This window comes from Symphalangus syndactylus, chromosome 7 (assembly GCF_028878055.3).
Source record: "Symphalangus syndactylus isolate Jambi chromosome 7, NHGRI_mSymSyn1-v2.1_pri, whole genome shotgun sequence".
In the NCBI taxonomy this organism is placed as follows: Eukaryota; Metazoa; Chordata; class Mammalia; order Primates; family Hylobatidae; genus Symphalangus; species Symphalangus syndactylus.
This window is the reverse complement of record NC_072429.2, coordinates 141,923,391-141,950,727: the sequence shown is the minus strand read 5'-3', so window position 1 is coordinate 141,950,727 and position 27,337 is coordinate 141,923,391. Positions and strand designations below refer to the sequence as shown.

General features: G+C 50.5%; 1 protein-coding gene and 1 long non-coding RNA gene across 2 annotated transcripts; one reads left to right on the top strand and one right to left on the bottom strand.

Moving 5' to 3' along the window:
* Positions 1–3,660: 3,660 nt before the first annotated feature.
* On the top strand, positions 3,661–11,362 carry LOC134737181 (uncharacterized). Its single transcript, XR_010121827.1, has 3 exons — positions 3,661–3,721; positions 10,933–11,070; positions 11,330–11,362. It is a non-coding gene; the product is annotated as an uncharacterized lncRNA (long non-coding RNA).
* A 13,274-nt stretch (positions 11,363–24,636) lies between these two features.
* LY6L (lymphocyte antigen 6 family member L) lies at positions 24,637–26,234 on the bottom strand. The gene is made up of 3 exons (XM_055287487.1): positions 26,162–26,234; positions 25,961–26,077; positions 24,637–24,863 (listed from the first exon to the last, which is right to left on the bottom strand). The coding sequence occupies exons 1-3, from the start codon at positions 26,232–26,234 to the stop codon at positions 24,637–24,639; spliced, it is 417 nt and encodes a 138-aa protein (XP_055143462.1).
* Positions 26,235–27,337: the final 1,103 nt, after the last annotated feature.

Below are 27,337 nucleotides of genomic sequence, written 5' to 3'. Positions count from 1 at the left end.
ACGTTTGAGATCAGCTTCATCTTATAGTGGAACTATTAATAGTAAGCCCAGGAACCAACATGTGGCGAATATTCCATTTCAGAATCCATGCTTAGAACAGAGATGTTTGGCCGGACGCGGTGGCTCACACCTGTAATCCCAGCACTTTGGGAGGCTGAGGCGGGCGGATCACGAGGTCAGGATATCGAGACCATCCTGGCTAACACGGTGAAACCCTGTCTCTACTAAAAATACAAAAAAATAATTAGCTGAGCATGGTGGTGGGTGCCTGTAGTCCCAGCTACTCGGGAAGCTGAGGCAGGAGAATGGCATCAACCCGGGAGGCGGAGCTTGCAGTGAGCCGAGATTGCGCCACTGCGCTCCAGCCTGGGCGACAGAGCGAGACTCCGTCTGGAAAAAAAAAAAAAAAAAAAAAAAGGACAGATATGTTTGCCAGAAGCTTGGAAAATAAGCCACACAAAATCCAGGCGTCTTCCGTCTTGGTGGGATCTCTGGGGTCCAGCGGCTGGGAGCATCTTCTGATTTCCCCCCAAGGGAAAGAGAATTGCTGCCTTGGTACCTCCCATCACTAAGAGAGGGGCACAGTGCCAGGCAGGGCGTTCTGGATTTTGGAGGCAGAATAGTCTTCAGCAGATAACTGTTCTCCTTTTAAGAAAAAAAAAAGTCTGGCTTTCGACTGGGCTCAAGTGAAGGTTCACCACTTACTAGAGGTGAAACTAGTAAGCCAGTGAACACTACGAATGTTCCATTTCAGAACACATTCAGAACAGACAACCTATACCATAAAGTCCAGGTTGTCAAGGGACTTGGCCTCCTGCCATGAGTGAGTGTCACCCAGCACTCATGCCCCAGATGTGCATGGCTGCACCCTGCTAGCCAGGAGGGGTGAGGCATGTGGCTCAGGCTCACACATGGCTGACATGGCTGCACCCCACTAGCCAGGAGGGGTGAGGCATGTGGCTCAGGCTTGTGCATGGCTGACGCAGCTACACCCCGCTAGCCAGGAGGGGTGAGGCATGTGGCTCAGGCTCACACATGGCTGACACAGCTGCACCTTGCTAACCAGGAGGGGTGAGGCATGTGGCTCAGGCTCACACATGGCTGACACAGCTGCACCTTGCTAACCAGGAGGGGTGAGGCGTGTGGCTCAGGCTCACACATGGCTGACACGGTTGCACCCCGCTAGCCAGGAGGGGTGAGGTATGTGGCTCCGGCTCACGCACGGCTGATACGGCTGACTCCTGTTGCACTCCTTGGTCTCTCTCCCCACACTGATGGCCTCACAGGTTGTTCCCTCTGACCAGCCCTGTAGAGAAGAAAATATTTCGGCCTCATTTCTGGATGTTTTTAAATGAAATACTGGCATTACCCAAAAGCGCATGGCCACACCCTTCCCCCTCTGAGGGGTGGCCCTAAATGATGCAGAGGGTGAAACTGCCTTTGCAAAATTATAACAGTGAGAAAATTACGGCGGTGAAAGAGATCTGACCTGACTAATCTCATCTTGCCTTTAACTCCAAACTGCCCTTGGTCATTCTTGGGCTTGGACCAAGCTAACTTTGGGAAAAATTTAGTTTATGGTTGAAATTATTAGGTTGGTGAAAATGTCATTGTGGTTTTTGCCATTAAAAGTAATGCAATTACTTTTGCACCAACCCTTTCCCCAGACTAAATCACCTTTGTAAAATCAAAAACTGCCAGGTTTGGAGGATGAGAGGGACCTGAATTCTGCTAAGATGTGGGCATAGTTATACAATTACCAGCCGTTGCTCTGGAGGCCACAAGATTTGCAACTTCCCCAATTCCTCCTGCAGATAACTTCACTATCGTAGAACCTAAGGTGGACTTTTGAGGTGTCTTTTCAGTCTTTTGCACTTCTGACAACCAGATGGTCCCACCGGGACCCTCCACTCTTGGCTCAGCTGGTCCTGTGTTCCTCACCCAGAGGCAGACTATCATTGCATCCCCAACCAATCAGCAGCACCCATTCCCCTAGTCCCCCTGCCCACCAAACTATCCTGGAAATATATGGAGAAAACCTTGAAAAATCCTAGCTATCAAACTGTCCTTGATCAGGTGATTATGAGGGGAGAGGGGAAAAGTCCACCTTATGAGCAGAACCTGTGGGATTCACCTGGTATGATTTTGCCTGGAAGGAGAAAGGGACAGAGCTGTAGCTCTATGTTGATTCAGCACCCGAAGGGGCTGGCCTGGACAACCAGGGTCTGGGAGGGAACCCTGTGGGCTGGAAGGTCTCAGGGAATAGCTAGTGGGTAGACATCTCTAAACGAGCCTAAATGTGGAGATATTTGTGTCCCAGCTACATGCTCAGTAAGTGCAGCCTCAGCAGAGGCCTCTCCCGCCAGTCAAGTGCACAAGGTGCCCCCAGAGTGGCCCATCCCGGTCTCTGATTGTGCAGGCGGCCTCGATAGCGGGGTAGGGGATGTGCGGCTCCACATCGTGGTGCACTCGTTGTGCTGATACGGCTGCTGCACTGTGAGGTCTAGCTCTTCCCTGGCGTCTGCTGCAGCAGAGCCCAAGGGGCTCCTCAGGGGCCAGACCCAAGTCTGGGTGCCCAGAACAGGAACCTGGAACTCCACTGCACACACACACCTCTCTCTGGGCTGGCAAGTCTCCCTAGCCAGGGGAGTGACACCTTCAATGCCATGGGTCCAGCCCCAGGCCATTGAGATCCTGGACTAGCTGGGTAGTCTTTGGGCTCCAGAGTTCCTTGATGGACATGAGGGAGCTTCGAGTGTTCACAGCAGGATCCCAAGAGGGCACAACTGACACCACTAAGAGAAATGCCTCTCACCCCTTTGGGACCTCTCTGCCTCACGCCTCCAGCATGTGCTTGGTCCACAGACAAGCCACTCTCCAGACTGAGCCCCAGCTCACCCCAGCAGACCCTTCCTGCTGACGAGTGGGATTGTAAATGGTCAGAGAGACCCCAATTCGGAGTCATCACCTCCTCACACGGTGGACTGTAGGATTAACGTGTGTCGGCAAAAGAGGGTGACAGGACAGGACCCACAGGCACCCTAGGGGGCCCTTCAGGCAGTGGAGGTGCTCGTCGGGCCCCGTCTGCCTTGAGGAGCTCACGGTCCCATGGAAACAGAGAAACAAAATGTCAGTGCCTGTCTACATGAGCACTTGCTTCCATAAACTTGCTGTGCCTCTGGGGAGGTTCTGACGCAGACTGAGCCCTCCCTGGTCCTGGTCTGCCTGGCACTGGGGGTCCTGGGTGAGCATCTGGAGCATAGCTGTCACTGTGGGTCCCAAGCCTGTTGCCACCAAGTCCAGGGGCTCAGTGCCCAAGAGGAGCCTGTGTCGTCTGCTCAGCACCTTGGACAGGGGCACGGGATGTTGTTTCTGGCCATCGCCGCGGAGCCTGGTGCCTGGGCCCAAAGGGATGAGCGGAGCAGAAGCCAGCTCAGGTGGCTCTGACTCCAAAGCGCGGGGCCTAGAGTGCTAGGACTTCTTTGTCCATGAGGAGCTCAGAGCACGGCATCAGGCCTCTTGCATTGTTGTTCTCTGACCTGGGATGTTGGGAAGTCAAGTTATCACCACACCCTTCTCTGCATATTTCTCAGACTTGTTCTTGTTTTTGTTTTGAACAGCTTTATTGAGATATAATTGACATACAATAAAATGTAAAAGTTTAGAGTGTACAGCCTGATAATTGTTGACACGTGTGTGATGAACCAGCACACTGATAGAGGTAAGGAATGGATCCACCACTCTCAAAACCTCCTCCTGCCCCTCTGTAATTCCTCCTCCCTTCCCTTCCTACCCCACAAGGCAATCACTGACTTACTTTCTTTAACTGTAGACTAGTTTGCATTTTCGGGAATTTTATCCAACTGGAATAATTCAGTTAAGATACGTGTTTTTCTCTGACTTACTTATTCTGAGGTTCATCTGTGTGGCCGTGTGTATCAGCAGTTAGTTCCTTTCTATTGCTGGGCAGTCTTCCATTCTTGGATGGAGCACAACTTTGTTTACTCATTTGCATGTTGGTGGGTGTTTCGAGTCTTTCCGGCTTCTGTCCATTACAAGTAAGCCTGCTATGAACATTCGCATACAGGTCTTTTTAAGGATGTGGGCTTTCATTGCTTTTTGCTAAATACCCACAAGTGGAATGGCTGCACCATATGCAGGCATATATTTAACTTTTTAAGGAACTACCAAACCATTTTCAAAGGTGGTTGTAGCATTTTCCATGTTCACCAGCAAGACAGGAACGGTCTGGTCACTCTAGCTTTTCACCAAGACTCGTATGGTTGGAAAGTAAGGGACAGTTCAGAGGATGACAGCAATATCTCAAAAGCACACAGAACCCCACTCGATTGGGCTTCTAGGGACCAAGTCTGGGATACTTTTTAAAAATTCAACTTTTCATTATGAGATCATTGTAGATCCACATGTAGTTGTGAGGAATAACACAGAGAGGTCCTGTGTGCCCTTCACCCAGTTTCCCTCAATGGTAACATCTTGTAAAGCTGAAAAGTACAATGGTACAACCAGGACATGAGCATTGATGCAGTCAAGGCACAGACGTTTCCGGCAGCATGTGGGTCCCTCCTGTTGTCCTTTATAGCCACACCCCCTCTGCCTCCTACCCCTATTTCCAAGACCTCCCTCACTCTTGGGTAACACTAATCTGTTCTTGGGGAATACTAATCTCCACTAACTCTCTGTTTCTATAATTGTGTCATTTCAAGCATGAAATAGAAATAGAGCCCTACAGAATGTAACCTCTTGGGGCTGGGCACGGTGGCTCACCCCTGTAATCCCAGCACTTTGGGAGGCTGAGGTGGGCAGATCACTTGAGGTCAGGTGTTCAAGACCAGCTTGGCCAACATGGTGAAACCTCATCTCTACTAAAAATAAAAAAATTAACTGGATGTGGTGGCACACACCTGTAATCCCAGCTACTCAGAAGTCTGAGGCAGGAGAATTGTCTGAACCTGGGAGGCAGAGGTTGCAGTGAGCTGAGATCGCACCACTGCATTCCAGCCTGGGCGACAGAGCCAGACTCCATCTCAAAAAAGAAAGAATGTCACTTCTTGGGATTGGCACTTTTCCCTCAGCATAGCTCTCTTAACATCTATCCATCTTTGGGGTGTGTCGAGAGCTCATTCCTTTTTATTGCTCAGTAGTGTTTCATGGTGCGGATGTGTTACACTTTGTTTAACCATTTGACCACTGAGGGACACCTGGGTTGCTTCTAGTGTTGGGGTATTTGGTATCAAGCTGTGCTAAACATTCATGTTTAGGTGATATGGTTTGGCTGTGTCCCCACCCAAATCTCATCTTGAATTTCCACACGTTGTCGGGGGAACTCGTTGGGAGGTAATTGAATCAGGGGGCAGGTCTTTCCTGCGCTGTTCTCATGATAGTGAGTAAGTCTAAAGAAATCTGATGGTTTTGAAAAATGGGAGTCTCCCTGCACAAGCTCTCTCTTTGCCTGCTGCCATCCATGTAAAACGTGACTTGCTCCTCCTTGCCTTCTGCCATGATTGTGGGGCTTCCCCAGCCATGTGGAACTGTAAGTCCGGTAAGCCTCTTTCTTTTGTAAATTGTCCAGTCTCGGGTATGTCTTAATCAGCTGTGTGAAGATGGACTAATACAGCAGGTTTGGGTGTGAACGTAAGTCTCCATTTCTCTAGGTAAATGGCTGGGAGTGCAATTATTGGGTGGTATGGTAGTTGTATGTTTATTTATTATCATTATTATTTTTTGCAATGGAGTCTTGCTCTGTCACCCAGGCTGGAGTGCAGTGGTGCAACCTCAGCTCACTGCAACCTCCACCTCCCAGGTTCAAGTGATTCTCCTGCCTCAGCCTCCTGAGTAGCTGGGACTATAGGGGTGCACCACCATGCCCAGATAATTTTTGTATTTTTAGTAGAGATGAGGTTTCACCATGTTGGCCAGGATGGCCTCAATCTCTTGACCTCGTGATCTGCCTGCCTTGGCCTCCCAAAGTGCTGGAATTACAGGTGTGAGCCACATTGCCCGGCCGTATGTTTAGTTTTTCAAGAAACAGTTGAAATGCTTTCCAGGGGGCTTTTACTATTGTATGTTCACATCAATAATGTGTGAAGGATCCAGTGTTCCACATCCTCACCAGCAGCATTTTTTTATTTTAGCCTTTCCAATAGGTGTGTATAATGTCTTGTTGCATTTTAATTTTCAGTTCTTTCACTTATAAAGTTGTTGAACATCTTTTTATGGATTTACTTTGTTATCTATATATTTGTTTTTCATGAGGAAAGCCCTCCTTTGAATAAATATTCTCTTCAGTGAAGTGCCTTTTCATGTCTTTTGCCCATTTTCTAATTGATTGATTTGTAACTGTTGAATTTTGAGAGTTCTTTATACAGTCTAGACACTAGTTCTTTGCTGGATAAGTGGTTTGCAAATATTTTCTCCCAGACCGTAGCTTGTCTTTACACCCTCTTAACAGTTTATTTTTTCAGTGCAAAAGTCTTAAATTTGAAGAGGTCAGGTTTATCAGTTTTTGTTTTTATGGATCATGCTTCTGGTGTCAGGTCTAAAAAGCTTTTTGCCTTGTCCCAGATCTCAAAGGTGTTCTCCTGTGGTTTTGCTTTCCCTAATTTTTTTTTTTTTCTGATTTCATGTTTGTGATCTGTTTTGAGGTCACTTTTGTGCAAGGTCTAGGTTGAGTTTCGTTGCTGTCTGTTGTTGCTTTTTGCCTATGGATTTTCGATTGCTGTGGCGCTGCACTTTGAAAGCAATGTGTCTTCCACTCAGTTGCACTTGCATCTTTGTAGGAATCCCCAGGGCGTATTTGTGTGGGTCTATTTCTGGGTAGTTTGTTGTGCCACATCAATCTGAGTATCTGTCCCTCTGCCAACCCCACACTCTCTAGGTCACTATAGCTACTATATATAAGAAGTCTTGGAATCAGGTATATGGATTAGCCTCATTTTTCTCTTTTTCCAAATTAAACCTCTTTTTTTTTTTTTTTTTTGCAACGGAGTCTCGCTCTGTTGCCCAGGCTGGAGTGCAGTGGTGTGATCTCGGCTCACTGCAAGCTCCGCCTCCCAGGTTCACACCATTCTCCTGCCTCAGCCTCCCGAGTAGCTGGGACTACAGGCACCCACCACCATGCCCAGCTAATTTTTTGTATTTTTAGTAAAGACAGGGTTTCACTGTGTTAGCCAGGATGGTCTCGATCTCCTGACCTCGTGATCCACCCACCTCGGCCTCCCAAAGTGCTGGAATTACAGGCATTAAACCTCTTTTCTTTAAAAATTACCCAATTTTGGCTATTCTAGCTCCATCACTTTCCATCTGTCCTTTGGAATAATCTTGTACTTATTCGTGACATATCTTTTTGGAATTTTGTTAGACACAATAAGAATTGTGTTAAACCCATAAATCAGTCTGGGGAGAATTCACCTCTTTACGATGTTGGGTGTTCCACTCCATGAGCAAGGCATGCCTCTTCACTTACTTTCTTCATCTTCTTTCTTTCATCAGAATTCCGTGTACAAAACATATATACAAGTCCAGTACATTATTTGTTAGACTTACACCTAAGTACTTCAATTTTTGAGTGGTTAAAGATAGAAGTATATTTTTCATTGTGGTGCCCACGTGTTTATTGCTACTACCTAGAAATACAATTGATTTTTCAAACGTTTATCTTCTTTCTTGTGACCTTTCTGAACTCACTGATTAGTTCTAGGAGGCTCTTATTTATTTCAGATTCCTTAGGATTTTCTAAGTGGGCTACAAAGTCATCTGCTTATGGGACGAGGGTGTGTCTTCCTTTTTGATGTGTATGCCTTTGGTTTCCTTGTCTTGCTGTGTGCACTGGCCAGAGCTTCCAGCACTGTGTTGTGTTGAATGCGAGGGTTTCCTTGTCTTGCTGTGTGCGCTGGCCAGAGCTTCCAGCACTGTGTTGAATGAGAGGGTTTCTTTGTCTTGCTGTGCACCAGCCAGAGCTTCCAGCACTGTGTTGTGCTGAATGCGAGGGTTTCCTTGTCTTGCTGTGTGCACCGGCCAGAGCTTCCAGCACTATGTTGTGTTGAATGCAAGGGTTTCTTTGTCTTGCTGTGTGCACTGGCCAGAGCTTCCAGCACTGTGTTGAACGCGAGGGTTTCTTTGTCTTGCTGTGTGCACTGGCCAGAGCTTCCAGCACTGTGTTGAACGCGAGGGTTTCTTTGTCTTGCTGTGTGCACTGGCCAGAGCTTCCAGCACTGTGTTGTGTTGAACATGAGTGGTGAGAGCTGATGCTCTTCATTTGTTTCCGATCTTAGGGGAAAGCATTTAGTCTTTCATTACCAAGCGTGTGAGCTGAGGGTGTTTTGTAGATGATCTTTATCAAGTTGATGAAGTTCCCCTTGATTCCTCTTCTTCTGAGAGTTTTTTTTTTTATTCATGAATGATGTTGAATTTTGCCAGGTGCTTTTTCTGCATTTGGACATGGTCATGTGATTTTTCTTCTTTAGTCTATTTATTTTATTTTATTATTATTATACTTTAAGTTTTAGGGTACATGTGCACAATGTGCAGGTTTGTTACATATGTATACATGTGCCTTCTTTAGCCTATTAATAGGATGAACTACATTGATTACTTTTGAATATTGAACCAGACTTGCATCCCTGGAATAAAACTCCACTTGGTCATGGTCTTTAATTATTTTTATATATTGCTGAATTCTATTTTCAAGTATTTTGTGAAGGATTTTTATGTGTTCATAAAGAACATTGTGTGCAGTTTTCTCTTTATATAATGTCTGTGTTAGGCTGTTCTCACATTGTTATAAATACCTGGCTGGGTGCGGTGGCTTGCACCTGTAATCTGTAATCCCAGCACTTTGGGAGGCCAAGATGGGTGGATCACTTGAGGTCACAAGTTCGAGACCAGCCTGGCCAACATGGTGAAACCCTGTCTCTACTAAAAATACAAAAAATTAGCCGTGTGTGGTGGCAGACACCTGTAATTCCAGCTACTTGGGAGGCCGAGACAGGAGAATTGCTTGAACCCAGGAGGCAGAGGTTGCAGTGAGCCAAGATCGCACCACCATACTCCAGCCTGGGCAACAGGAGTGAAACTTTGTCTCGAAGAAGAAAAGAAGGAGGAGGAGGAGGAGAAGGGGGAGGAGGAGGAAGAAGAAGAAGAAGAAATAAATAATACCTGGCTGGGTGCAGTGGCTCACACCTGTAATCTATAATCCCAGCACTTTGGGAGGCCGAGGTGGGTGGATCATTTGAGGTCAGGAGTTTGAGACCAGCCTGGCCAACATGGTGAAAACCCATCTCTACTAAAAATACAAAAATTAGTTGGGCATGGTGGTGGGTGCCTGTAATCCCAGCTACTCAGGAGGCTGAGGCAGGAGAATCGCCTGAATCCAGGAGGCAGAGGTTGCAGCGAGCTGAGATCGTGCCACTGCACTCCAGCCTGGGCGACAGAGCAAGCCTCTGTCTCAAAAAACAAAACGAGGGCCGGGCGCAGTGGCTCACGCTTGTAATCCCAGCACTTTGGGAGGCTGAGGCTGGCAGATCACGAGGTCAAGAGATCGAGACCACAGTGAAACCCCGTCTCTACTAAAAATACAAAAAAATTAGCCGGGCGTGGTGGCGGGTGCCTGTAGTCCCAGCTACTCTGGAGGCTGAGGCAGGAGAATGGCTGAACCCGGGAGGCGGAGCTTGCAGTGAGCCGAGATTGCGCCACTGCACTCCACCCTGGGCGACAGAGCAAGACTCCGTCTCAAACAAAACAAAACAAAACAAAAACAAAAAAAAACTGAAACAAAACAAAACCTAAGATTGGGAAATTTATAAAGAAAAGAGGCATAGAGGCCTCAGGAAGCTTGCAGCCATGGCGGAAGGCAATGGAGGAGCAGGTGCGTCACAGGCCGGAGCAGGAGAAAGCTGGGGGCAGGGGGTGGAGGGAGGAGGGAGAGGGGGAAGGTGCTACACACTTTTAAATGCCCAGATCTCGTGAGAACTCTGTCATGAGAACAGCACTCGGGTGCTCATGATCCAGCCATTGGCGTCCACACTGCCACTGAGTCCTGGCTGCCTTCCTCGCCTTCCTCACCCTCCTCGTTGCTCACTGTTTGCTGGGGCACATTCCCAGTGCTGGTGCCTTTGCCGGGCTTCCCCGATGGGCGTGGAATCTGGGGCCGGTGGACAGGCAGAGGCTCCTCCCACCTCACAGCACAGAGGGGGGACTTTGTCAGGGGACGCCCTCCTGGGCTGGAACAGAAAGCACACACCGGGGCACTGGCCACCTCTCGGTCCAGGTCTGGGCTGGACCTGCCCAGACTTACAGGCTCAGGAGGAAGCGTCTCCCTCCACTGTTAGGGGAGGCAGCGAGTCAAGGGAGCCTCACCTGGGAGGGCGGGCCCCACCGGTCCAAACCGAGATGGAGGATGAGACGCGGAGATGGGCATCAAAGGACCATGCAGATGAGGGGGCGGGCATCAGGGAGGCAGGGTGCTAACCACTGGGCGAGCTGCAGCCCCCTTGCAGGGCCTGGGCAGCGCTGCCTGCCATGGCTTCCCGGTTACCCAGGGTCTCGGAGCAGCACAAGACGCTGGCACAGAGGACGCTGTCCCAGGAGAACTCCCAGCCGGGAGGTGCCGAGACGATGCGGTTGTTGGTGCAGCCCCTGGTGACCTCTGTCACTTGTTCTGAACCTGGGGAGAGAGAAGGTCAGGCTCACAGCCCTGAGCCTCCAGGGGCAGCACAGAAGCCGGCTTTCCCGGAGGCGGTGAGGACCAGGGAGGACAGAATTCGCAGACCTCCCTGGACCTCGGGGCATAATTCAGAGCAGCAGGTGGTCTCCCAGTGCCTGCGGGCGTGCGACCCGGCTTGGCTGGGTCCTGCTTGCGTGCACAGACGTGACAGAGATGTCTGCAGAGGCCTCTGCCACTGTGTCTGTTTATAGGGGACCCTCCTGACAAGGTACAGAGGAAAACCTGGAGCGGCCCTGAAGGAGAAGAAAGGCTGGTGTGGGCGCAGCAGGAGGTGCCAACATCACATCCCACACTCAAGAAGAACGTCTTCCAGCTGAAGGAGGCCTGAGGTTCTGCTGTCCCCGTCCCCAGGAAGCACCGCGCAGCTGGATAGGGAAGAAACAGGATCTTTAAAGTCCGAGTCAGTCCCAAGGGCTGAGTCGCCCCTGCAGCCCCCCTCCCTCCCGACCTGCCCAGGGCTCATCCAGGTGGGGGCTTTGCTGCCACCAAACCTGGACCCGGAAGGACAGAGGGGAGGGGCAGAAATCAGCATGAGCTGCATCCAGGGAAGCTGCAGTCTCCATTTATACAAAACTTCCTTCAAAACAGGAGGAAGGAGGAGCAGATGCCGAAGGAGCGGTGAGGTGGCTGTCTGAGAAGGCGGCCACGGCAGATGGCAGACAGGAACAGCCCGCCCAAGAGGGCTGGAGTTCAGTGCTTGTCAAAGCCCCAGCTGGCTGGTGTGGTGCAGTGGCTCATGCCTGTAATCCTGGCACTCTGGGGGGCCAAGGTGGGAGGATCCCCTGAGGCCAGGAGTTGGAGATCAGCCTGGGCAACATAGTGAGACCCCCATTCTATAAATAAATAAATAAGTTAGGTGTGGTGGCACGTGCCTGTTGTCCCAGCTACTTGGGAGGCTGAGGTGGGAGGATCACTTGAGTCTAGGAGGGCAAGGCTGCAGTGAGCCATGATCCTGCCACCGCACTCTATCCTGGGTGACAGAACAAGACCCTATCTCAAAGATAAATGAATAAATAAAAAGCCACCAGCCATCACCCCAAACCACTGGGAGAAGAGGACATGGTGCCGGGAGGGCCACGGGCGTGCCGAGGGCTGCATGCCCATCAGCCTATCAGTGAGAGAGTTTTCGAGGGAAGGTGGCTAGCAGCCACAATTCAAAATGTGCCTTTCTTATCTAGATGGGTGACAGAGGATGCAAAACCACGTACAGCAGGGTGGTGGCCTGGCCAGGCGGGGCTTTGAAGTCTTTGAAAGTAACAAGCCAGCTCTGCACCTGCTAGCCCCCAAAATACTCAGAAATTATCACAAAGAAAGAGGAGTGTGACGGTGCGGCAGCTCACGCCTATAATCCCAGCAGTTTGGGAGGCTGAGGCAGAGGATTACTGAGCCCGGGGGTTTGAGACCAGCCAGAGCAACATCGTGAGACCCCAGCTCTACAAAATAAAAATAATAAATAAATATGAACGAAAGAAGACAGCGACACATGGCTGGTGAGTCCTTGGGATGCCCGCTGGTGCCTGTGTCCCGGGGATGCCCGCTGGTGCCTGTGTCCCGGGGATGCCCGCTGGTGCCTGTGTCCTGGGGATGCCCGCTGGTGCCTGCTGTAGAGTGGAGAGTTGACTTGCACTGTGGCTTATGCCCTTTGGAACCAGAGCAGGGAAAGGACTTCCTGTTACCCAGGGTCTTCCCATGGAATTGGAATGTACATCAATTCTCTATCTGGTCACCCCAAAAGAGATGGGTCTCATTGGCTCTCTGGACTCCTGGCTGCTCCCCTCCCCTCCAGGCGTACGTGGCATCCCATGGCCTGCTTTCCCCAAGGGATCCAGAGGCCCAGCATGGAGTCCCCAGTTGAGTCGACGAGGAGGATGAAGGGAGGAGAGGCTGCCCAGGCTGGAACTCAAAGTCTAGGTCCCCCCACCCTGGACCCCCAGGCCCTGCTCACAGCTGGGCAGGAGCCCGTGGAGGGAACCACTGAGCTCATAAGCCCACCCCCACCCCCTCCAGGGACTGTCCAGGCTGGCCCTGCCCTGTGTGGAACACCGCAAGCTGGAAGAAACCTAGGCCCTCCCGGGCACTGCAGGAGACCAGCTTGTAGGCCACTGGTGTTGGTGTGGGGGCAGTGGTAGCACGACAGGCTTTGGTTTGCAGGAGGAGGGGTGAGGGCAGAGCTGTGGGCTCTGAACACACCTGGGTCTGGGCCCAGCCACTACCGTGTGGAGATGCCCAATGACCCCGAGCTCACAGCACCTCAGGTGACACCCTCAACCCTGAGCACACATTCTCCACCCTGGGGCCGGCGTTCACGCCGTGGGTGTGAAGCCATCTATCATCCCACTCTGCTGTAGGGTCACAGGGCGAAATGCACTCAGCACAGCAGGCCTGGATTGTCCTCAAGGAAACATGCGCCTCACACCACAGAGACACAGCTGGGCTTTCCTTCCACCCCACCCTAGTGTCTTCACCTTCTCTGCATACACCAGTGTGGGCCCCAGGATCAGGAGGTCCCTGTCCATTACACAGGCAGCAGGTCTATGCTGGGAGCAGAGGCAGAACCTTGCCAGGGCCCCGACCCCTGTTCTCTCCCCTCAACCGTTGGTCCTGCCCCTGGATGCCTCCTCTGTGCCCACTGGGATGTGTCCTCCTGGCCCCTCCAGCCCTATCCTCACAGGGGTCTGCATCCCAGGGACCCTTGCCTGAATCCTGCTCTTGCCCCTTCTCTCAGACCTGGGCTGGGCCTGACAGAGGACAGAGGTACTGGGGAGGATTCCTGGGGTTCTTACACAGCAGCCTTGGAGGCCCAAGGAGGAGGATGCAGCCATCACAGCCCCGGGGGGAGATGCAGGTCCACCCCCTGCCAGACTTAGCCCCAGCCTCAGCTCTGATGGGTCCCCTCTTTATCTAACATTCCCCAAAAGCAGGGCAAGGGGCTCCACACCGTGGAGACACCAGGGACCATGAAGACTGGGAGCAGACCCAGAAGTCTCTGAGCTCGTGAAAGGACAGGGGGCCAAGGCCGAGAAAATGTGGAGAGCACAGTTTGTTTTATCAAGTTCATGTTCAGTGAAACAAACTGGTCCCTTGGGCTCCCTCAGCTCTCACCCTGTGAGCGTCATGGACACTGCATGCCCCTGGCACTCAGGCACTCAACCCTGGAAGCTTGAACAAGGATGTCCAGGGCTTTGATTTCATCCAGGATGTCCAGATCTTATCATTCTCAAAAGTTTTCTGTATCTCTTAAGACCATATTCTCTGACACAGTGAAGTCATACATTCATAACAAAAAGGATAAATACATATTTTCACAAGTAAAAATGCAAAAAGTACATTCCAAATGAACAAATTCTTTAAAAAGAGAAGATCTTAAATATTTTTTAAAAAACCTAGAACAGATGAATGAAGAAAATACCGCTTCTCAAAATGGGATGCAGCGAAGGGTGGTAGCTGAGCAAAATGCATATCCTATGTGCTTACATGAAAGAAGAACAAAGGGGAACGTTCTGTTGGGGGTTCATTTTTAACTTTTCAATTTTCTTTTTTTGTTATTGTTGTTTTAACTTCTACTCAAGACAGCTTGGATTAACTTCATTTTGAAATAGTTTCAGATTTATTAAAAAGTTGCAAAAAAAAGTACAAGAATTATTCTGTCTGCTTTATATAGATTTTCCAAGTCTTAACATTTTTCATAACTATAGTACAATGATCAAAACCACAGAATCAGCACTGATACAACTTATAATCTAATCTATAGACCTCATTCAAATTTCAGCCATTGTCCCCCTCACAGCCTTCTCCAGTCCAGCATCTAATCCAAGCTCACACATTTCACTTGGTTGTCCAGCCCCTTTAGTCTGCTTTAACCTTGAATGGGTCCTCAGCATGGATTTATTTCATGACCTGACACTTTTGAAGAGTAAAGGCCAACTCTTTTGTAGAAAGCACCATCATTTGGGATTGTTGCTTAAGTGTGCTGTTCTATGTATTCACACTGACATCTCTTTCCCATGGCCATAATATTCTGTATTTCCTTCCTTCTTGTGTACTTTTGATCTCTTTTCTCCCACAGTGACAATGCTGGCTTGTGACAAAATCAATTTATTTCAACAGTTTAATGATAATATATCTGCATCTGTATTTATCCTGTTTGAATTCACTGGGCTTTTGAATCTATAGTCTTTATGTCCTTTTTCAAAATTGAAACATTATCAGTCATTAGTTCTTCAGATCTTGTTTCTGTACTCCACTCTTTCTCCTCTCCTTCTGGGACACCAATTATATAGCTGTTGGACTTTTTGGTATTGTTCCTGAGGTGCCATTCATTTTTTGTTTTGTTTTGTTTTGAGACAGAGTCTCCCTCTGTCACCCAGGCTGGAATGCAGTGGTGTGATTTTGGCTCACTGCACCCTCTGCCTCCCAAATTCAAGTGATTCTCCTGCCTCAGCCTCCTGAGTAGCTGGGATTGCAGGCACCTGCCACCATGCCCAGCTAATTCTTGTATTTTTAGTAGAGATGGGGTTTTGCCATGTTGGCCAGGGTAGTCTTGAACTCCTGACCTCAGATGATACATCTGCCTCGGCCTCCCAAAGTATTGGGGTTACAGGCATGAGCCATTGAGCCCTGCCTCATGTTTTTTTAAATCAGTGTCTTTTGTGTTGTTCAAATTGGACAACTGCCATACGGACTCTTTCCCTTTTCATTTCCATTCTGCTGTTGGCCCAGCCAGAGATTGCTTTATCCTGGTGATTATGTTTCCAGTGGTGCAATTCCCACTTGGCCATTCTTTGTACGTTCCACTTTCTCCCTGAGCCTTCTTATCTTTCCATTTATCTCAAGAGTGTTTGCCATTACTTGCTAGAGAATGCTTATGATAATTACTTTAAAGATGTTGATGATTCCAAACCTCATGTCATCTCAGCACTGGCACCTACTGATTACCATTTTCCTTGCTCATTGAGATTTTCCTGATCTTTTATAGAAGTAATTTTGGATTGTGTCCTGGGCGTTTTGAATGGTACGAGACTCTGTGTCTTATTTAAGTGGTATGGAGAATGCTGCTAGTTTTGTTTTAGCAGCAATTGATGTGGTTGGGCACACCTACAGAGGCTGTGGCTTCCACATCAGCTCAGTCTTTAAAGCTTCATGGTGTTTGGGTATGCAGGTCACTCTGACACCTCGGTGGAGGTAGATCCCCTCACCTGGTTCTCATAGTCTATGCCATCGAGGATTGCATCCATGCATGCCCAGCTCGGGAGTGAGCCTGGAGTTTTATTGACAACACAATGGATTGCTTTCCAAAGTTCCTCATTACCTGGAGTTTCTCTGATGCTGTATGGTCACCTGGGATTCTTCTTTGGGGCATCTAGTCAGAAGGCTGTGGCTTATTATGTCACGGTGCTCACACTTCCTCCCTCTTTGACCCCCTCTGGGGTCATGACATGGGAAGATGTAGAGAGAAAAAGACCTGTGGCATTTACCCCACCCTCTTGGAATCACAGCTTCTCTGATTAGAGGCAAGATCCCTGCCCTCAGCATTGTGGGTCCCTGCAGGCTTCATGGTGGCTCCTGTGGCTGCTGCCAACCCATTCACTGAGTAAGCCCTGGAGGGGTCCCCCAGAGTCCCCTACCTGTGCCCTGGTGTCTGCTTCTAGAGTGTGGGCTGCCTTGAGTCAAGACCAGGGAATGCCAGAGGAATGAAAAGGGAAAACTTTCCACTGGTTTGGTGGCACCTCACATTTTTGTCTTATTTCTCGATCTTCCTGATAATTTTATGATCAGAGTGTCCATTTGCATGTGTTCTGGAGGCAGTTCAGATAGCTTCTCCACGTGTTTCAGGCAGGTTTTAGAGCTGCACTCAGCAGAAGAGATGGGAGAGATTACCTCCTCCACCTGACCTTGAGCTTGAACCAGCCCTGGGAGTGCTGCCCTCTACATGCTGCACGTTACCCTCAGCAGCAGGTGCCGCCCCAACATCCCTAGGGCTGTTTTCCTTTGCATTTCTTCCACAAGGGAAGGGCAACATTTTTCCTTATGTTTAAGTGGTATTTTATATCATTGTTGCTAATTGTTTTTATATGTTGCTTATATTTTCTATTAAGCTTTTGGCATTTGCCTACCTCCCCCAATTAAGAGTTCTTGATAACTCCCTGGTATGTGTTTGTGTGTGTGTGTGTGTGCCCATGTGCACCTCATACAAAATATCTATATTTTTATAGAGTCAAATTAGTCAATCTTTTCTTTTTTGCATTTGGATTGGATTAAACTTAGGAAGTCTTTCTCCACACTCAGGTTGTAAAGATATTCACAGCCAGGCATGGTGGCTCATGCCTGTAATCCCAGCACTTTGGGAGGCTGAGGTGGGCGAATCACAAGGTCAGGAGTTCAAGACCAGCCTGGCCAACCTGGTGAAACACCGTCTCTACTAAAAATACAAAAAATTAGCTGGGTGTGGTGACGGGTGCCTGTAATCCCAGCTACTCGGGAGGCTGAGGCAGGAGAAACGCTTGAACCCGGGAGGCAGAGGTTGCAGTGAGCTGAGATTGTGCCACTGTACTCCAGCCTGGGTGACAGTGCGAGACTCCATCTCGAAAAAAAAAAAAAGATATTCACATATCATTTCTTTTGGTATTTGTACACTTCAGTTGTTTAACATTAATTCTTATGTGTGCTATATGGATGCATGGGTAGAGGTCCTATTTGACTTCTTCCAAGAATCCATTCATTTGTTCACACATCAATTATTTTAACAAGTTTATCTTTGATCCAGAGATTTGAGATTCTGCCTGTATCGTACACTGAGTTTCCATGCATTCTTGGGTATATTTCTGGTCTTTCTATTCTACTTCACTTGATTATTCATTAGCATGAAGACACCACACCATTTTAATTTTTGAGGGTTTTATTTTTGGTATGTTTTAATCTCTGGTAGTACTAACCCATTAATAACTCAACTTTTTTTCAGAATTTCCCAACCAATCTTGAATGTTTTTGTTTGCATATCTTTCAACTTGTCTTGTTCAAGAAAAAGAAATCATGATTTTTATAGCAATCACATTAGATGAAAACATTTCACAAATTAGGGAGGACTGATGTCTAATGACATTGGTGCCATTAGAGAACAAGGAACAGCTTTACAATTGCTCAAGGCTCCAGGTGCATCTCACAGGAGCGCATTGAATTTTACTCCCTTAGATTTTGCACATTTTAAAATCCAATTTATTTTTAAGCATTGGATTTTCCCCCCAATTGTAAATGAGGTTTTCTCTTCCATTATATCTTCTATTTAGTTCTTGCTTCTATATAAAAAGGCTGTTGGTTTTCACTTTAATTTCATATTCTACTACCTCATTGAATGATTTTATTGAATTTTCTAGTCTTAGCATTGCTCCATTAGGGCTTATTTCCTTTTTTTTTTTTTTTTTTTTTGACAGAGTCTCACTCTGTCACCCAGGCTGGAATACAGTGGCATGATCTTGGCTCACGGCAACCTCCGCCTCCTGGGTTCAAGTGATTCTCCCACCTCAGCCTCCTGAGTAGCTGGGATTATAGGCGCCCGCCACCACACCCAGCTAATTTTTTGTATTTTTATTAGAGGCAGGGTTTTGCCATGTTGGCCAGGCTGATCTTGATCTCTTGACCTCGTGATCCGCCCACCTCAGCCCCCCAAAGTGCTGGGATTACAGGTGTGAGCCACTGCGCCCAGCCAGGGCTTTCTTTAAAAAGAGTTTTTGAGGTAGATGGGTCAGCTGCAAATAGATTGTATTTTCCTCAAATCTTATGCCTCCAGTTGCTTTCTCTTCTATTTTTATTTGCTTGTTTCTCCACTGCAATGTTTAAAAAATGACAGTGCCTGTCCTGGTCTTGTTCAGTGCATTAGTGGGACCGCATCCAGTACTTTCCCATACAGTGAGTTTCTGGCTTCAGGGTTCATGCACACGCACATGCACACACACACACGCATGCACACGTGCTCACACACAATCATGTTATTGTCCAATGTGCTACTGAATTTGTCTTGCTAGTATTTTATTTAAGATTATTGCACTGATATAGAAAAGTGGTATCTTTTCCTTTCTAGTATCATCTTTTTCATGTTTAGCCATCAATGTCACGCTTGCCTTGTAAAAGGAACTTGGAAACTTTACCTTTTGGGTCCAATTTGGCAAATTATGTTTTTACTAGCAATACTTCATTTCATCTAAGTTTTCAAACATTCCATATAGGTATGCAAAATATCTCTTGCGATTTTATTTTATTTTTATTTATTTTTTTGAGACAGGGTCTCATTCTGCTGTCTGGGCTGGAGTGCAGTGGTGCGATCTTGGCTCACTGCAGCCTTCACCTCCTAGGCTCAAGCAATCCTCCCGCCTCAGCCTCCCCAGTAGCTGGGACCACAGGCATGCACCACCCGACCTGGCTTCTTGTGACAGTTTGATTAATTTTACTGAAGTGTGATTTACACACAACAAAAAGCACCCATTTTAAGTGGTCAGCTCAATGAATGTTGGCAAATTTACACACCACATACCCACCACCATGCTCATCACACTTGCCTCCCCCAACAGGCGCCCGCCATGAGTGGCATGGCCCCGCATCCGCATCTGGCTCCAGGCAACCACTGATCCACTTCCCACCACTTGGATTCAATCTCCACTTCCTGGGATTTTGCATGAATGGGTGGCTGGAACGGTTCAGTCTCTTTAACCACTCAAGCCGTTTATCTGTGTTTCCCCTTCCATCTCATTCTCAGTCTTGCCAGGAATGTCACCATTTTGTGCATCTGTTGACTTTGTGGATCTTCTCTATTTTAGTTTATTTTGGTTTCTGATTTCTTTAATAACACCTTCTGGGGGGACATTTTCCTTCAGACCTCTCTGGGTTTAATTTGTTGTTCTTCTCAAGGTTCTAGACCTGAATACATGGTTTCTTAATTTTCAGCCCCTCTTCCTTCCTAACACAAGGGCTTAAGTCTATATGTTTTCCTCAAAGCACCACTCTCATTTAAAACAAAAGCTGGTTCTGATTTTTGTTACCATGCAGCTCAAGGAATTTTTAAGAAGCCTATTATAGTTTCTTCTTTAACAGATGAACTAACTGAAATGTTAATTAAATTTCCCATATTTGAAATGTTAAAGTTTATCTTCATCATAAACATTTAATTTAAATGCACATGGTCAGAGAACATGGTGCATGGGAAGTGTGTTACCCTGGGACATTGAACATGTCAGATCTACACCATGGGCTGGTGTGTTACCTTGGGACATTGAGTGTGTCAGGTCTACACCACTGGGCTGGTGTGTTACCCTGGGACATCGAATGTGTCAGGTCTACACCACTGGGCTGGTGTGTTACCCTGGGACATCGAATGTGTCAGGTCTACACCACTGGGCTGGTGTGTTACCCTGGGACATTGAACATGTCAGGTCTACACCACTGGGCTGGTGTGTTACCCTGGGACATCGAATGTGTCAGGTCTACACCACTGGGCTGGTGTGTTACCCTGGGACATCGAATGTGTCAGGTCTACACCACTGGGCTGGTGTGTTACCCTGGGACATTGAACATGTCAGGTCTACACCACTGGGCTGGTGTGTTACCCTGGGACATCGAATGTGTCAGGTCTACACCACTGGGTGGGTGTGTTACCCTGGGACATTGAACATGTCAGATCTACACCATGGGCTTGTGTATTACCCTGGGACATTGAATGTGTCAGGTCTACCCCTCTGGGGACAGCATCGCCATTTCTGGCTATAGGGTGTCTGATAAAAGGTCTTGATTTTCCTTTGTTACTCAACTGTATAGAAGGTTTTTTTCCCTATCAATCAGTAGGGGGAGTATGGGTGATTGGTTATCAATGTTGCTGCAATTGTTATTTTTTAAAATAAATTTATATATAACGATGTGTTAAAATTGAAAATCCACATGCAAAACAAACAAAAACAACAACAACAAAAAAAACTAATCCAGACACAAATCTTATACGTTTCACAAAAACTAACTAAAAAGGACCATAGGCCTGAATGCGAAATGCAAAACTATAAACCTCCTAGAAGAAAATGCATGAGAAAATCGATGTGACCCTGGGTTTAGTGATGAGTTTTTAGATACAACACTGAAAACCTAATCCCTAAAATTTTAAAAAAATTGATTTAAAAAATTGACGAACAGGTTGGGCATGGTGGCTCAACCTGTTTCTCTTGGGCTCAAAGGATCTGCCCGCCTCAGACTCTCAAAGTGTAATCCCAGCACTTTGGGAACCTGAGGCAGGCAGATTCCTTGAGTCCAAGGGTTTGAGACGAGCCTGGGCAACATAGGAAGACCCTGTCTGTATTTAAAAACAAACAAACAAACAACTCAATAAGAACATAAAAAATGAAGAAAGCATCTGACCAGACACCTCACCAAAGAGCGGCTGCTGGCAAGTAAGCAGACGGAACAAGGCTCCGGGAACAGGGAATTGCAAATGAAGACACCTAGGAGACACCAGCACCGCTTTTTAAGTGGCTGAAATCCAGAACACTGACAACATCAGTTTCTGGCTGGGACGCAGAGCGACGGGCACTCCCCGTCATTGCTGGTGAGGGTACAAAATGGTGCGGCTGCCATGGAAGACAGGTGTGAAGTTTCTTACACGGCTACACAGAGGCTTCTCGGCGGCTCCGGCAATTGTGCTCTGTGGCATTTAAACAGATGGGTTGAAGGCTGATGTCCACATAAGAACCTGAACATGGACGTTTACCATAGCTCTATTCATAATTGCCAATGCTTGGAAGCAACAAGATGCTTTTTGATAGGCAAGTGGTTGAACAAATAGTGCTACATGAAGACGGTGGAATATTATTCAGGGATAAAAAGAGATAAGGTAACAAGCCATGAGAAGACATGAGATGGAGTCTCACTCTGTTGCCCAGGCTAGAGTGAGGTGGCGTGATCTTGGCTCGCTGCAACTTTCACCTCCCAGGTTCAAGCGATTCTCCTGCCTCAGCCTCCCGAGTAGCTGGGATTACGGGTGCCTGACACCACGCCTGATTAATTTTTGTATTTTTAGTAGTGACCATGTTTCACCATGTTGGCCAGGCTGGTCTCGAACTCCTGACCTCAGGTGATCTGCCCGCCTCGGCCTCCCGAAGTGCTGAGATTACAGGCATGAACCACTGTGCCCGGCCTGCCATTATTCTTACGATATGGAAAAATATGGGTTCTGGCAGCTTTGGTTTTTATGCGTTGCCCCACACTCCTGAGCGTTTGCCTGGCTGGCCTGGCTGCCTGCCCCGTGCTTCTCCCTCGTACAGGTGGCACTGGGCCACCTGCCCGCATGTTCTCAAGGTCCCTGCCCTGCCCTGTCCCCCTGCTGGAGGCTCAGCCCCCGGTCTGACTGCTGCCTGTGGGGAACGCAGATGGCTCAGGTCTCCCAGGTAATGGGCAAAGGGCCCCACTGCCCTGGAGAGACTAGGACAGTGACTCAGAATTTCCGCAGGTCAGAAGGATGGGGAAACTGAGGGCTGGGACAGAGGCAGCGGTGCAGGGAGGGCACGCACCACCCTCCTCATCCACCCTGACTGTCCCTTCTGTGACCACTTCCCAGTCTCACATGCTCACCCTCAGCAAGCGTTTATTTACCACTCGAGGAGTCTTTTCTCATTAACCTGTGAAATGCTCCGTCATCTTCATCTTTCCTTCCTTCATCCTCTTTTTAAAAAATCATTTTATTCAGACCGACTGTGGTGGCACTGGTGGCACACACCTGTAATCCCAGCACTTTGGGAGGTCAAGGCAGGAGGATCACTTGAGGCCAGGAGTTCAAGACCAGCCTGGGCAACATAGTGAGACTCTGTTTCTACAAAACATCAAAATGAGCTGGGAGTGGTGGCGTGTGCCTGTGGTCCTAGCTGCTCAGGAGGGTGATGTGGGAGGATCGCTTGAGCCTGAGAAGTCAAAGCTGCAGTGATCTAGGATTGTGCCACTGCACTCCAACCTGGGCAACAGAGCAAGACCTTGTCTCAAATAATAATTTTTTTAAGTCAATGTATTACGCAATGTTTCTGAGTTCCAGCTGAGCAGTTGCCCTGAAGGAATTGGAATCCTGGTTCCCCTGTCCAGAGGAGAGGCCAAAGCCCCCAGCTCTAAAAGGCACAAGAGAGGTTGGTCCGGTGGCTGTGGGGAGGCGGGCCGTAGGCCCCCGACGCCAGCACAGGGGCCCAGATTAGAATCACACATATTTCCTAGGAAAATGCATGCGGGAAGACCTGCACGCCACCCTCAATTAGATTCACACACATTTCCTAGGAAAATGCATCAGGGAAGACCTGCATGCCACCCTCACTGTGGCCAGATCACTTCCCAGCACCCCCCTGTGCAGAAAAACAGAAGCTTTTGGGCCAGGGTCCTGGGGAATCTCCACCCAGCACTGGTCTTGCTGGCTGCCCCAAGGCGTGGGACCCCAGATTCCTGACGTTACAAGGAGCACCAGGTGCCCTGCCCTGAGGAGCTGCCCTAGCTGGCGGGGCTGGAATTCAGCCTGAAAATTCATAACCGCAAGAGGAGGGGAGCAGGTCCTGCTCTGCCTGGGAACCTGATGACCCTCCTCTGGAGAGCCTGCAGCCCGCTGAGGACAGGCGATCCAGGGCCCGGGGTTATCCTGGACCTACCTGAGGGGGCTGCCATGGCCACCTGGGTCCAAGGGGAAACAATGACTGGCTGGAGGGCAGCCGGGGGTGCAGTGCACAGGCACAGGGGTGCAGGCTGGAGGGCAGTGCACAGGCGCAGGGGTACAGGCTGGAGGGCAGTGCACAGGCGCAGGGGTGCAGGCTGGAGGGGCAGTGCACAGGCGCAGGGGTGCAGGCTGGAGGGCAGTGCACAGGCGCAGGGGTGCAGGCTGGAGGGCAGTGCACAGGCGCAGGGGTGCAGGCTGGAGGAGCGCTGTGAGGACCTGAGCTTGGGCAGCAGGCGGCAGACCCAGCATTGTTCTTCATCTGGGGCTTTGCTACCTGGTGAGGCCACCCCCTTCCCAATGCAGAAGGCCTCATTCTCAGCCATCCCTGCCCCAGGACAGCTCCGGGATGTCCCATGGTGCCCTGCTTAGCCCAGCCAGTCCTGAGCTCGGCATTGGTCCCCTCTGCCTCAGCCTGCACATTACCCGTGCCTCACCTGGCAGCCCTCCCATTCCCACCCTCTCCTTGCTGGCACTGTCCATCAGTCCTGACCTCCTGTATCCTACTGTGGCTGCCCAGATGGGCACTCCAGCCCTGATCACATGCCACAGACCCCTTTCTCCAGGCTCATCCCCACATCCACATAGGGGCCCCAGCCCTTTTAGGATCCCAGCCCCGAGCCTGTGACATACTGCTTACCCACTGCTGGGCCCTAGGCTGCAGGGACAGTCCTTATCCTCAACCCCCCATCTGGAAGGTTTTTTGCAGATCTGGTTGCGCCAGTGACCACCGGTACCCACCCACAGAGCCCTTTGCTGAGGGCTGGGCGGGGCCGGTGGACAGGGAGCAGGAAGGAATGAGCACCATGGGGACCTGAGAGTTTATTGTCTCCAAGAGGGTGAAGGTTGTGGTCCCAATGTACAGGTGGGGGCACCCACAGTGTTATCCTTCCTGGGTTTCCCTTGGGCAGAGGGGGCTGGAAGTGGGAAGGCAGAGTGCGAGCCCCAGCTGTGGCCGCACCCGGGCTCTCCTGCCCCTCGAAGGGTCCTGGACAGCATTCAGGGCAAGGGGCCTCATGCAAGGGGCCATCACCCACCAGAGGCACCGTCCTTCCCATCACCCACACCGGAGGCACCGTCCTTCCCATCACCCACAGCGGAGGCACCGTCCTTCCCATCACCCACACCGGAGGCACCGTCCTTCCCATCACCCACAGGGCCAGGAGGGGGTGTAAGGGGAGGGCCCTCACAACAGGGCCCTGAGGAGGCCGAGGCCCACCTGGAGCAGGAGCCCCCCTCGCAGGCCCCAGCGCCCCTCCTGTGGGGTCAGCGCCCTGTTGCAGAGAGCCCCGGAACAGCAGCGCCTGGTGATCACGCCTTGCACCTCGGGGGCCGGCGACCATTCGAACTTCATGTTGTCGTTGGGACATCTGGGAGCACAGCCTTTGCTGAGCAGGACACGTACACTCCATTCTGCAGAAAAGAGGAGAGGCAGGTGGCCCCAGAGCCCCAGCGAGGAGGTATCCACAGTTATCCGGAAAGCGCAAGGATGCTTTCCGAAGGGGCAGCCGGGACCAGAAAGAACTAGAGCAGGGAACCTGGCCCTGCGAGGCGGGGCAAGAGACCACCTTCTCCTGTCCTTTCCTGGGCGAGGCGCTGCAGAGCTGGGGAGCCTGGCTGCCCAGGCCACCTCCGCCCCGCGGCACAGCAAATACAGACTCCAGGGCAACTGGCTGTAAGGGGCTTTCCTCTGAAGCCAGGCACAGCCTGGACCACCCCTGCCAGCCCCGGGGCGTGTGCGGCGTAGGGAAATGGGGTGACTCAGAGCAGTGGGAAGGGGCTGCCCATCACAGAGAACCTGCTGGGCTGGGTGCCCAGCCCTGGGATCGTTTCTCTGTACTGCTCACTTAAAGACATGGCAGAGACTTTCTGACGGACATGTGTCTGTCAACAACCACGGAACCCCTGAAGGGATGCACAACACTCAAAACCCAAACTGTTGAGAAAAGAGCTTGGGTGGAATCGCCCTTATGTGTCATAGAGCGTTATGGTGTGTTGTGTCGCATTCTATTTTATTATATTATGTTGTATTATGTCTCATTATATTACATCGTATTAAGTTGCAATATACACATTATATTCATTATGTTGTGTTATACTATATGACATTGTCATACACTGTATTCGATTCCAGTGCAGCCTGCCCGATGCTGGGTTGTATGGCAGGTGTACTGTGCTGTGCCAGGAAGGGCAGATAACCCATCGCCCCGAACAGCTGCCGATCCCCACCCGTGTGTTCCTGCTGTCTTTATAAATTCAGTGACATCAGAGCCTTTGTCCTGCTGACAGTTCCTAGTGACACTTCAAATGGAGGAGAAAAAGAAAAGTCAAAATTCACACTCTGGGATGCTCGCCCGATCCCAGCACGGGAGAGACAGCAGGAGGCAGTGTCGGACCCACAGGGCCCTAGGCCCTGCAGCGCCGAGGACTCATAGCTAAGTCGCTGAGACGCGGGGGCACCGGCCCTTCCCCGGCACTTGGCACCTGCCCTCTGCCCGGGGGGGACTCACTAAAAGAGATGACCACCTCGTTGGAGATGCAGACTTGATCCAGCGGGCTGCACCAGGTGGGCGGGCACTCCGTCCAGCTGCTGACCTTGAAGCACTGGTAGCAGCTCAGGTTCCGAGCTGTGGGCAGCAAGCGGGGCGCTGTGGACCAGGGTCCGCAGCTCCAGCCCCGACGCCCCCAGCCTTGCCCGGGCCGCGTCTCACCTGGCGTCCTGGCGCAGCCAGCAGACGCCGCAGCCAGAGGGAGGGTGCACAGGGTTAGGACGAGCCCCTCCATGATGCCAGAGGGCTCAGCCTGATTGGGGTGAGGTGGGTGTTGCGGGGGACTTCACCCAGAGAGCCCCCTCCCCAGCTTCCTGCTCCCGGATGGGGCTTCACTCAGGGCGCACCCCACCTCCAGCCTCCTGCGCTCCTGGACTGGGCTTTACCGAGGGCAACCACCACCCCCAGCCTCCTGCTCCCGACGTTCGCTCTCCTCCCTTCCCCGCATCCCCTCTCCCTGGGCCCTCTGCCTTTTGTCCCCCTTCCAATCTCTCTAAACCCTCGGAGCCCCGTTCTCCCCCGACCCCTCATCGCAGCCCCGGCCCACAGTCCGGACCCCTCTCCGGGCACCTTCTCTCCTGCCTGGCTGCGGGGATCTGCGTCCTGGAGGAGGAGTCAGCCCTGGGACAGAGGGGGCGGGACCGTCCATCCCCTCCTCGGGGCTTGCACTGGGGCGGCTCCGGGGTCCCCGAGGGCCTCAGCTCCTGCCTGCAGCCGCCTCCTGCGGAAGATAGCCCGAGGCCGGGGAGGCGGGGGCGGCTGCAGGTCCCCCCAAGGCCAGCCTCAACCCCAATCACAGATCCTGGGCTCCACGGCTTGGGGAACGTGGGGCCAGATTTGGTTCCTGACTCAGGGACCCAGGGAGGCTGAGGGAGACCCAGAGGGCCCTGAGCACCTCAAAGGGCGGGACGACCCTTTCCCTGGGGTGGGGCGGGAGTGGTCTGGATTTGGAAGCAGACGGGAGGGAGGAGGCTTCAAGGCGGAGGAGGAGGAAGATGGAGGAGGCGGAGTAGTGACCCTGGGGCGCAGATGAGGTTTGGACAAGCTGAGATGGAACGGGAGCCGGCCAGGCGGATCCAGGAAGGAGCATAGTTAAGGGCAAATGAGGTTGGCGGGGATGGTTAGGCCACAGGCACAGAATCTTCGTTCTTTCTAGAGTGCTTGGAGCACTTTCCCCTGGCAGGGGTGGCCTGGGAGGAGGGGAGAAGGGAGGAGAAGGGCAGGCGCCTCCAGGGGCCCCTCAGGCGGGCTCAGTGGCCCAGAGGAAAGCAGGGGGTGCTCCCATAGCCTTACAGGAGCCTGGAGCTGCCGCAGGGGTTGGGGGCTGCAGCTCCAGGA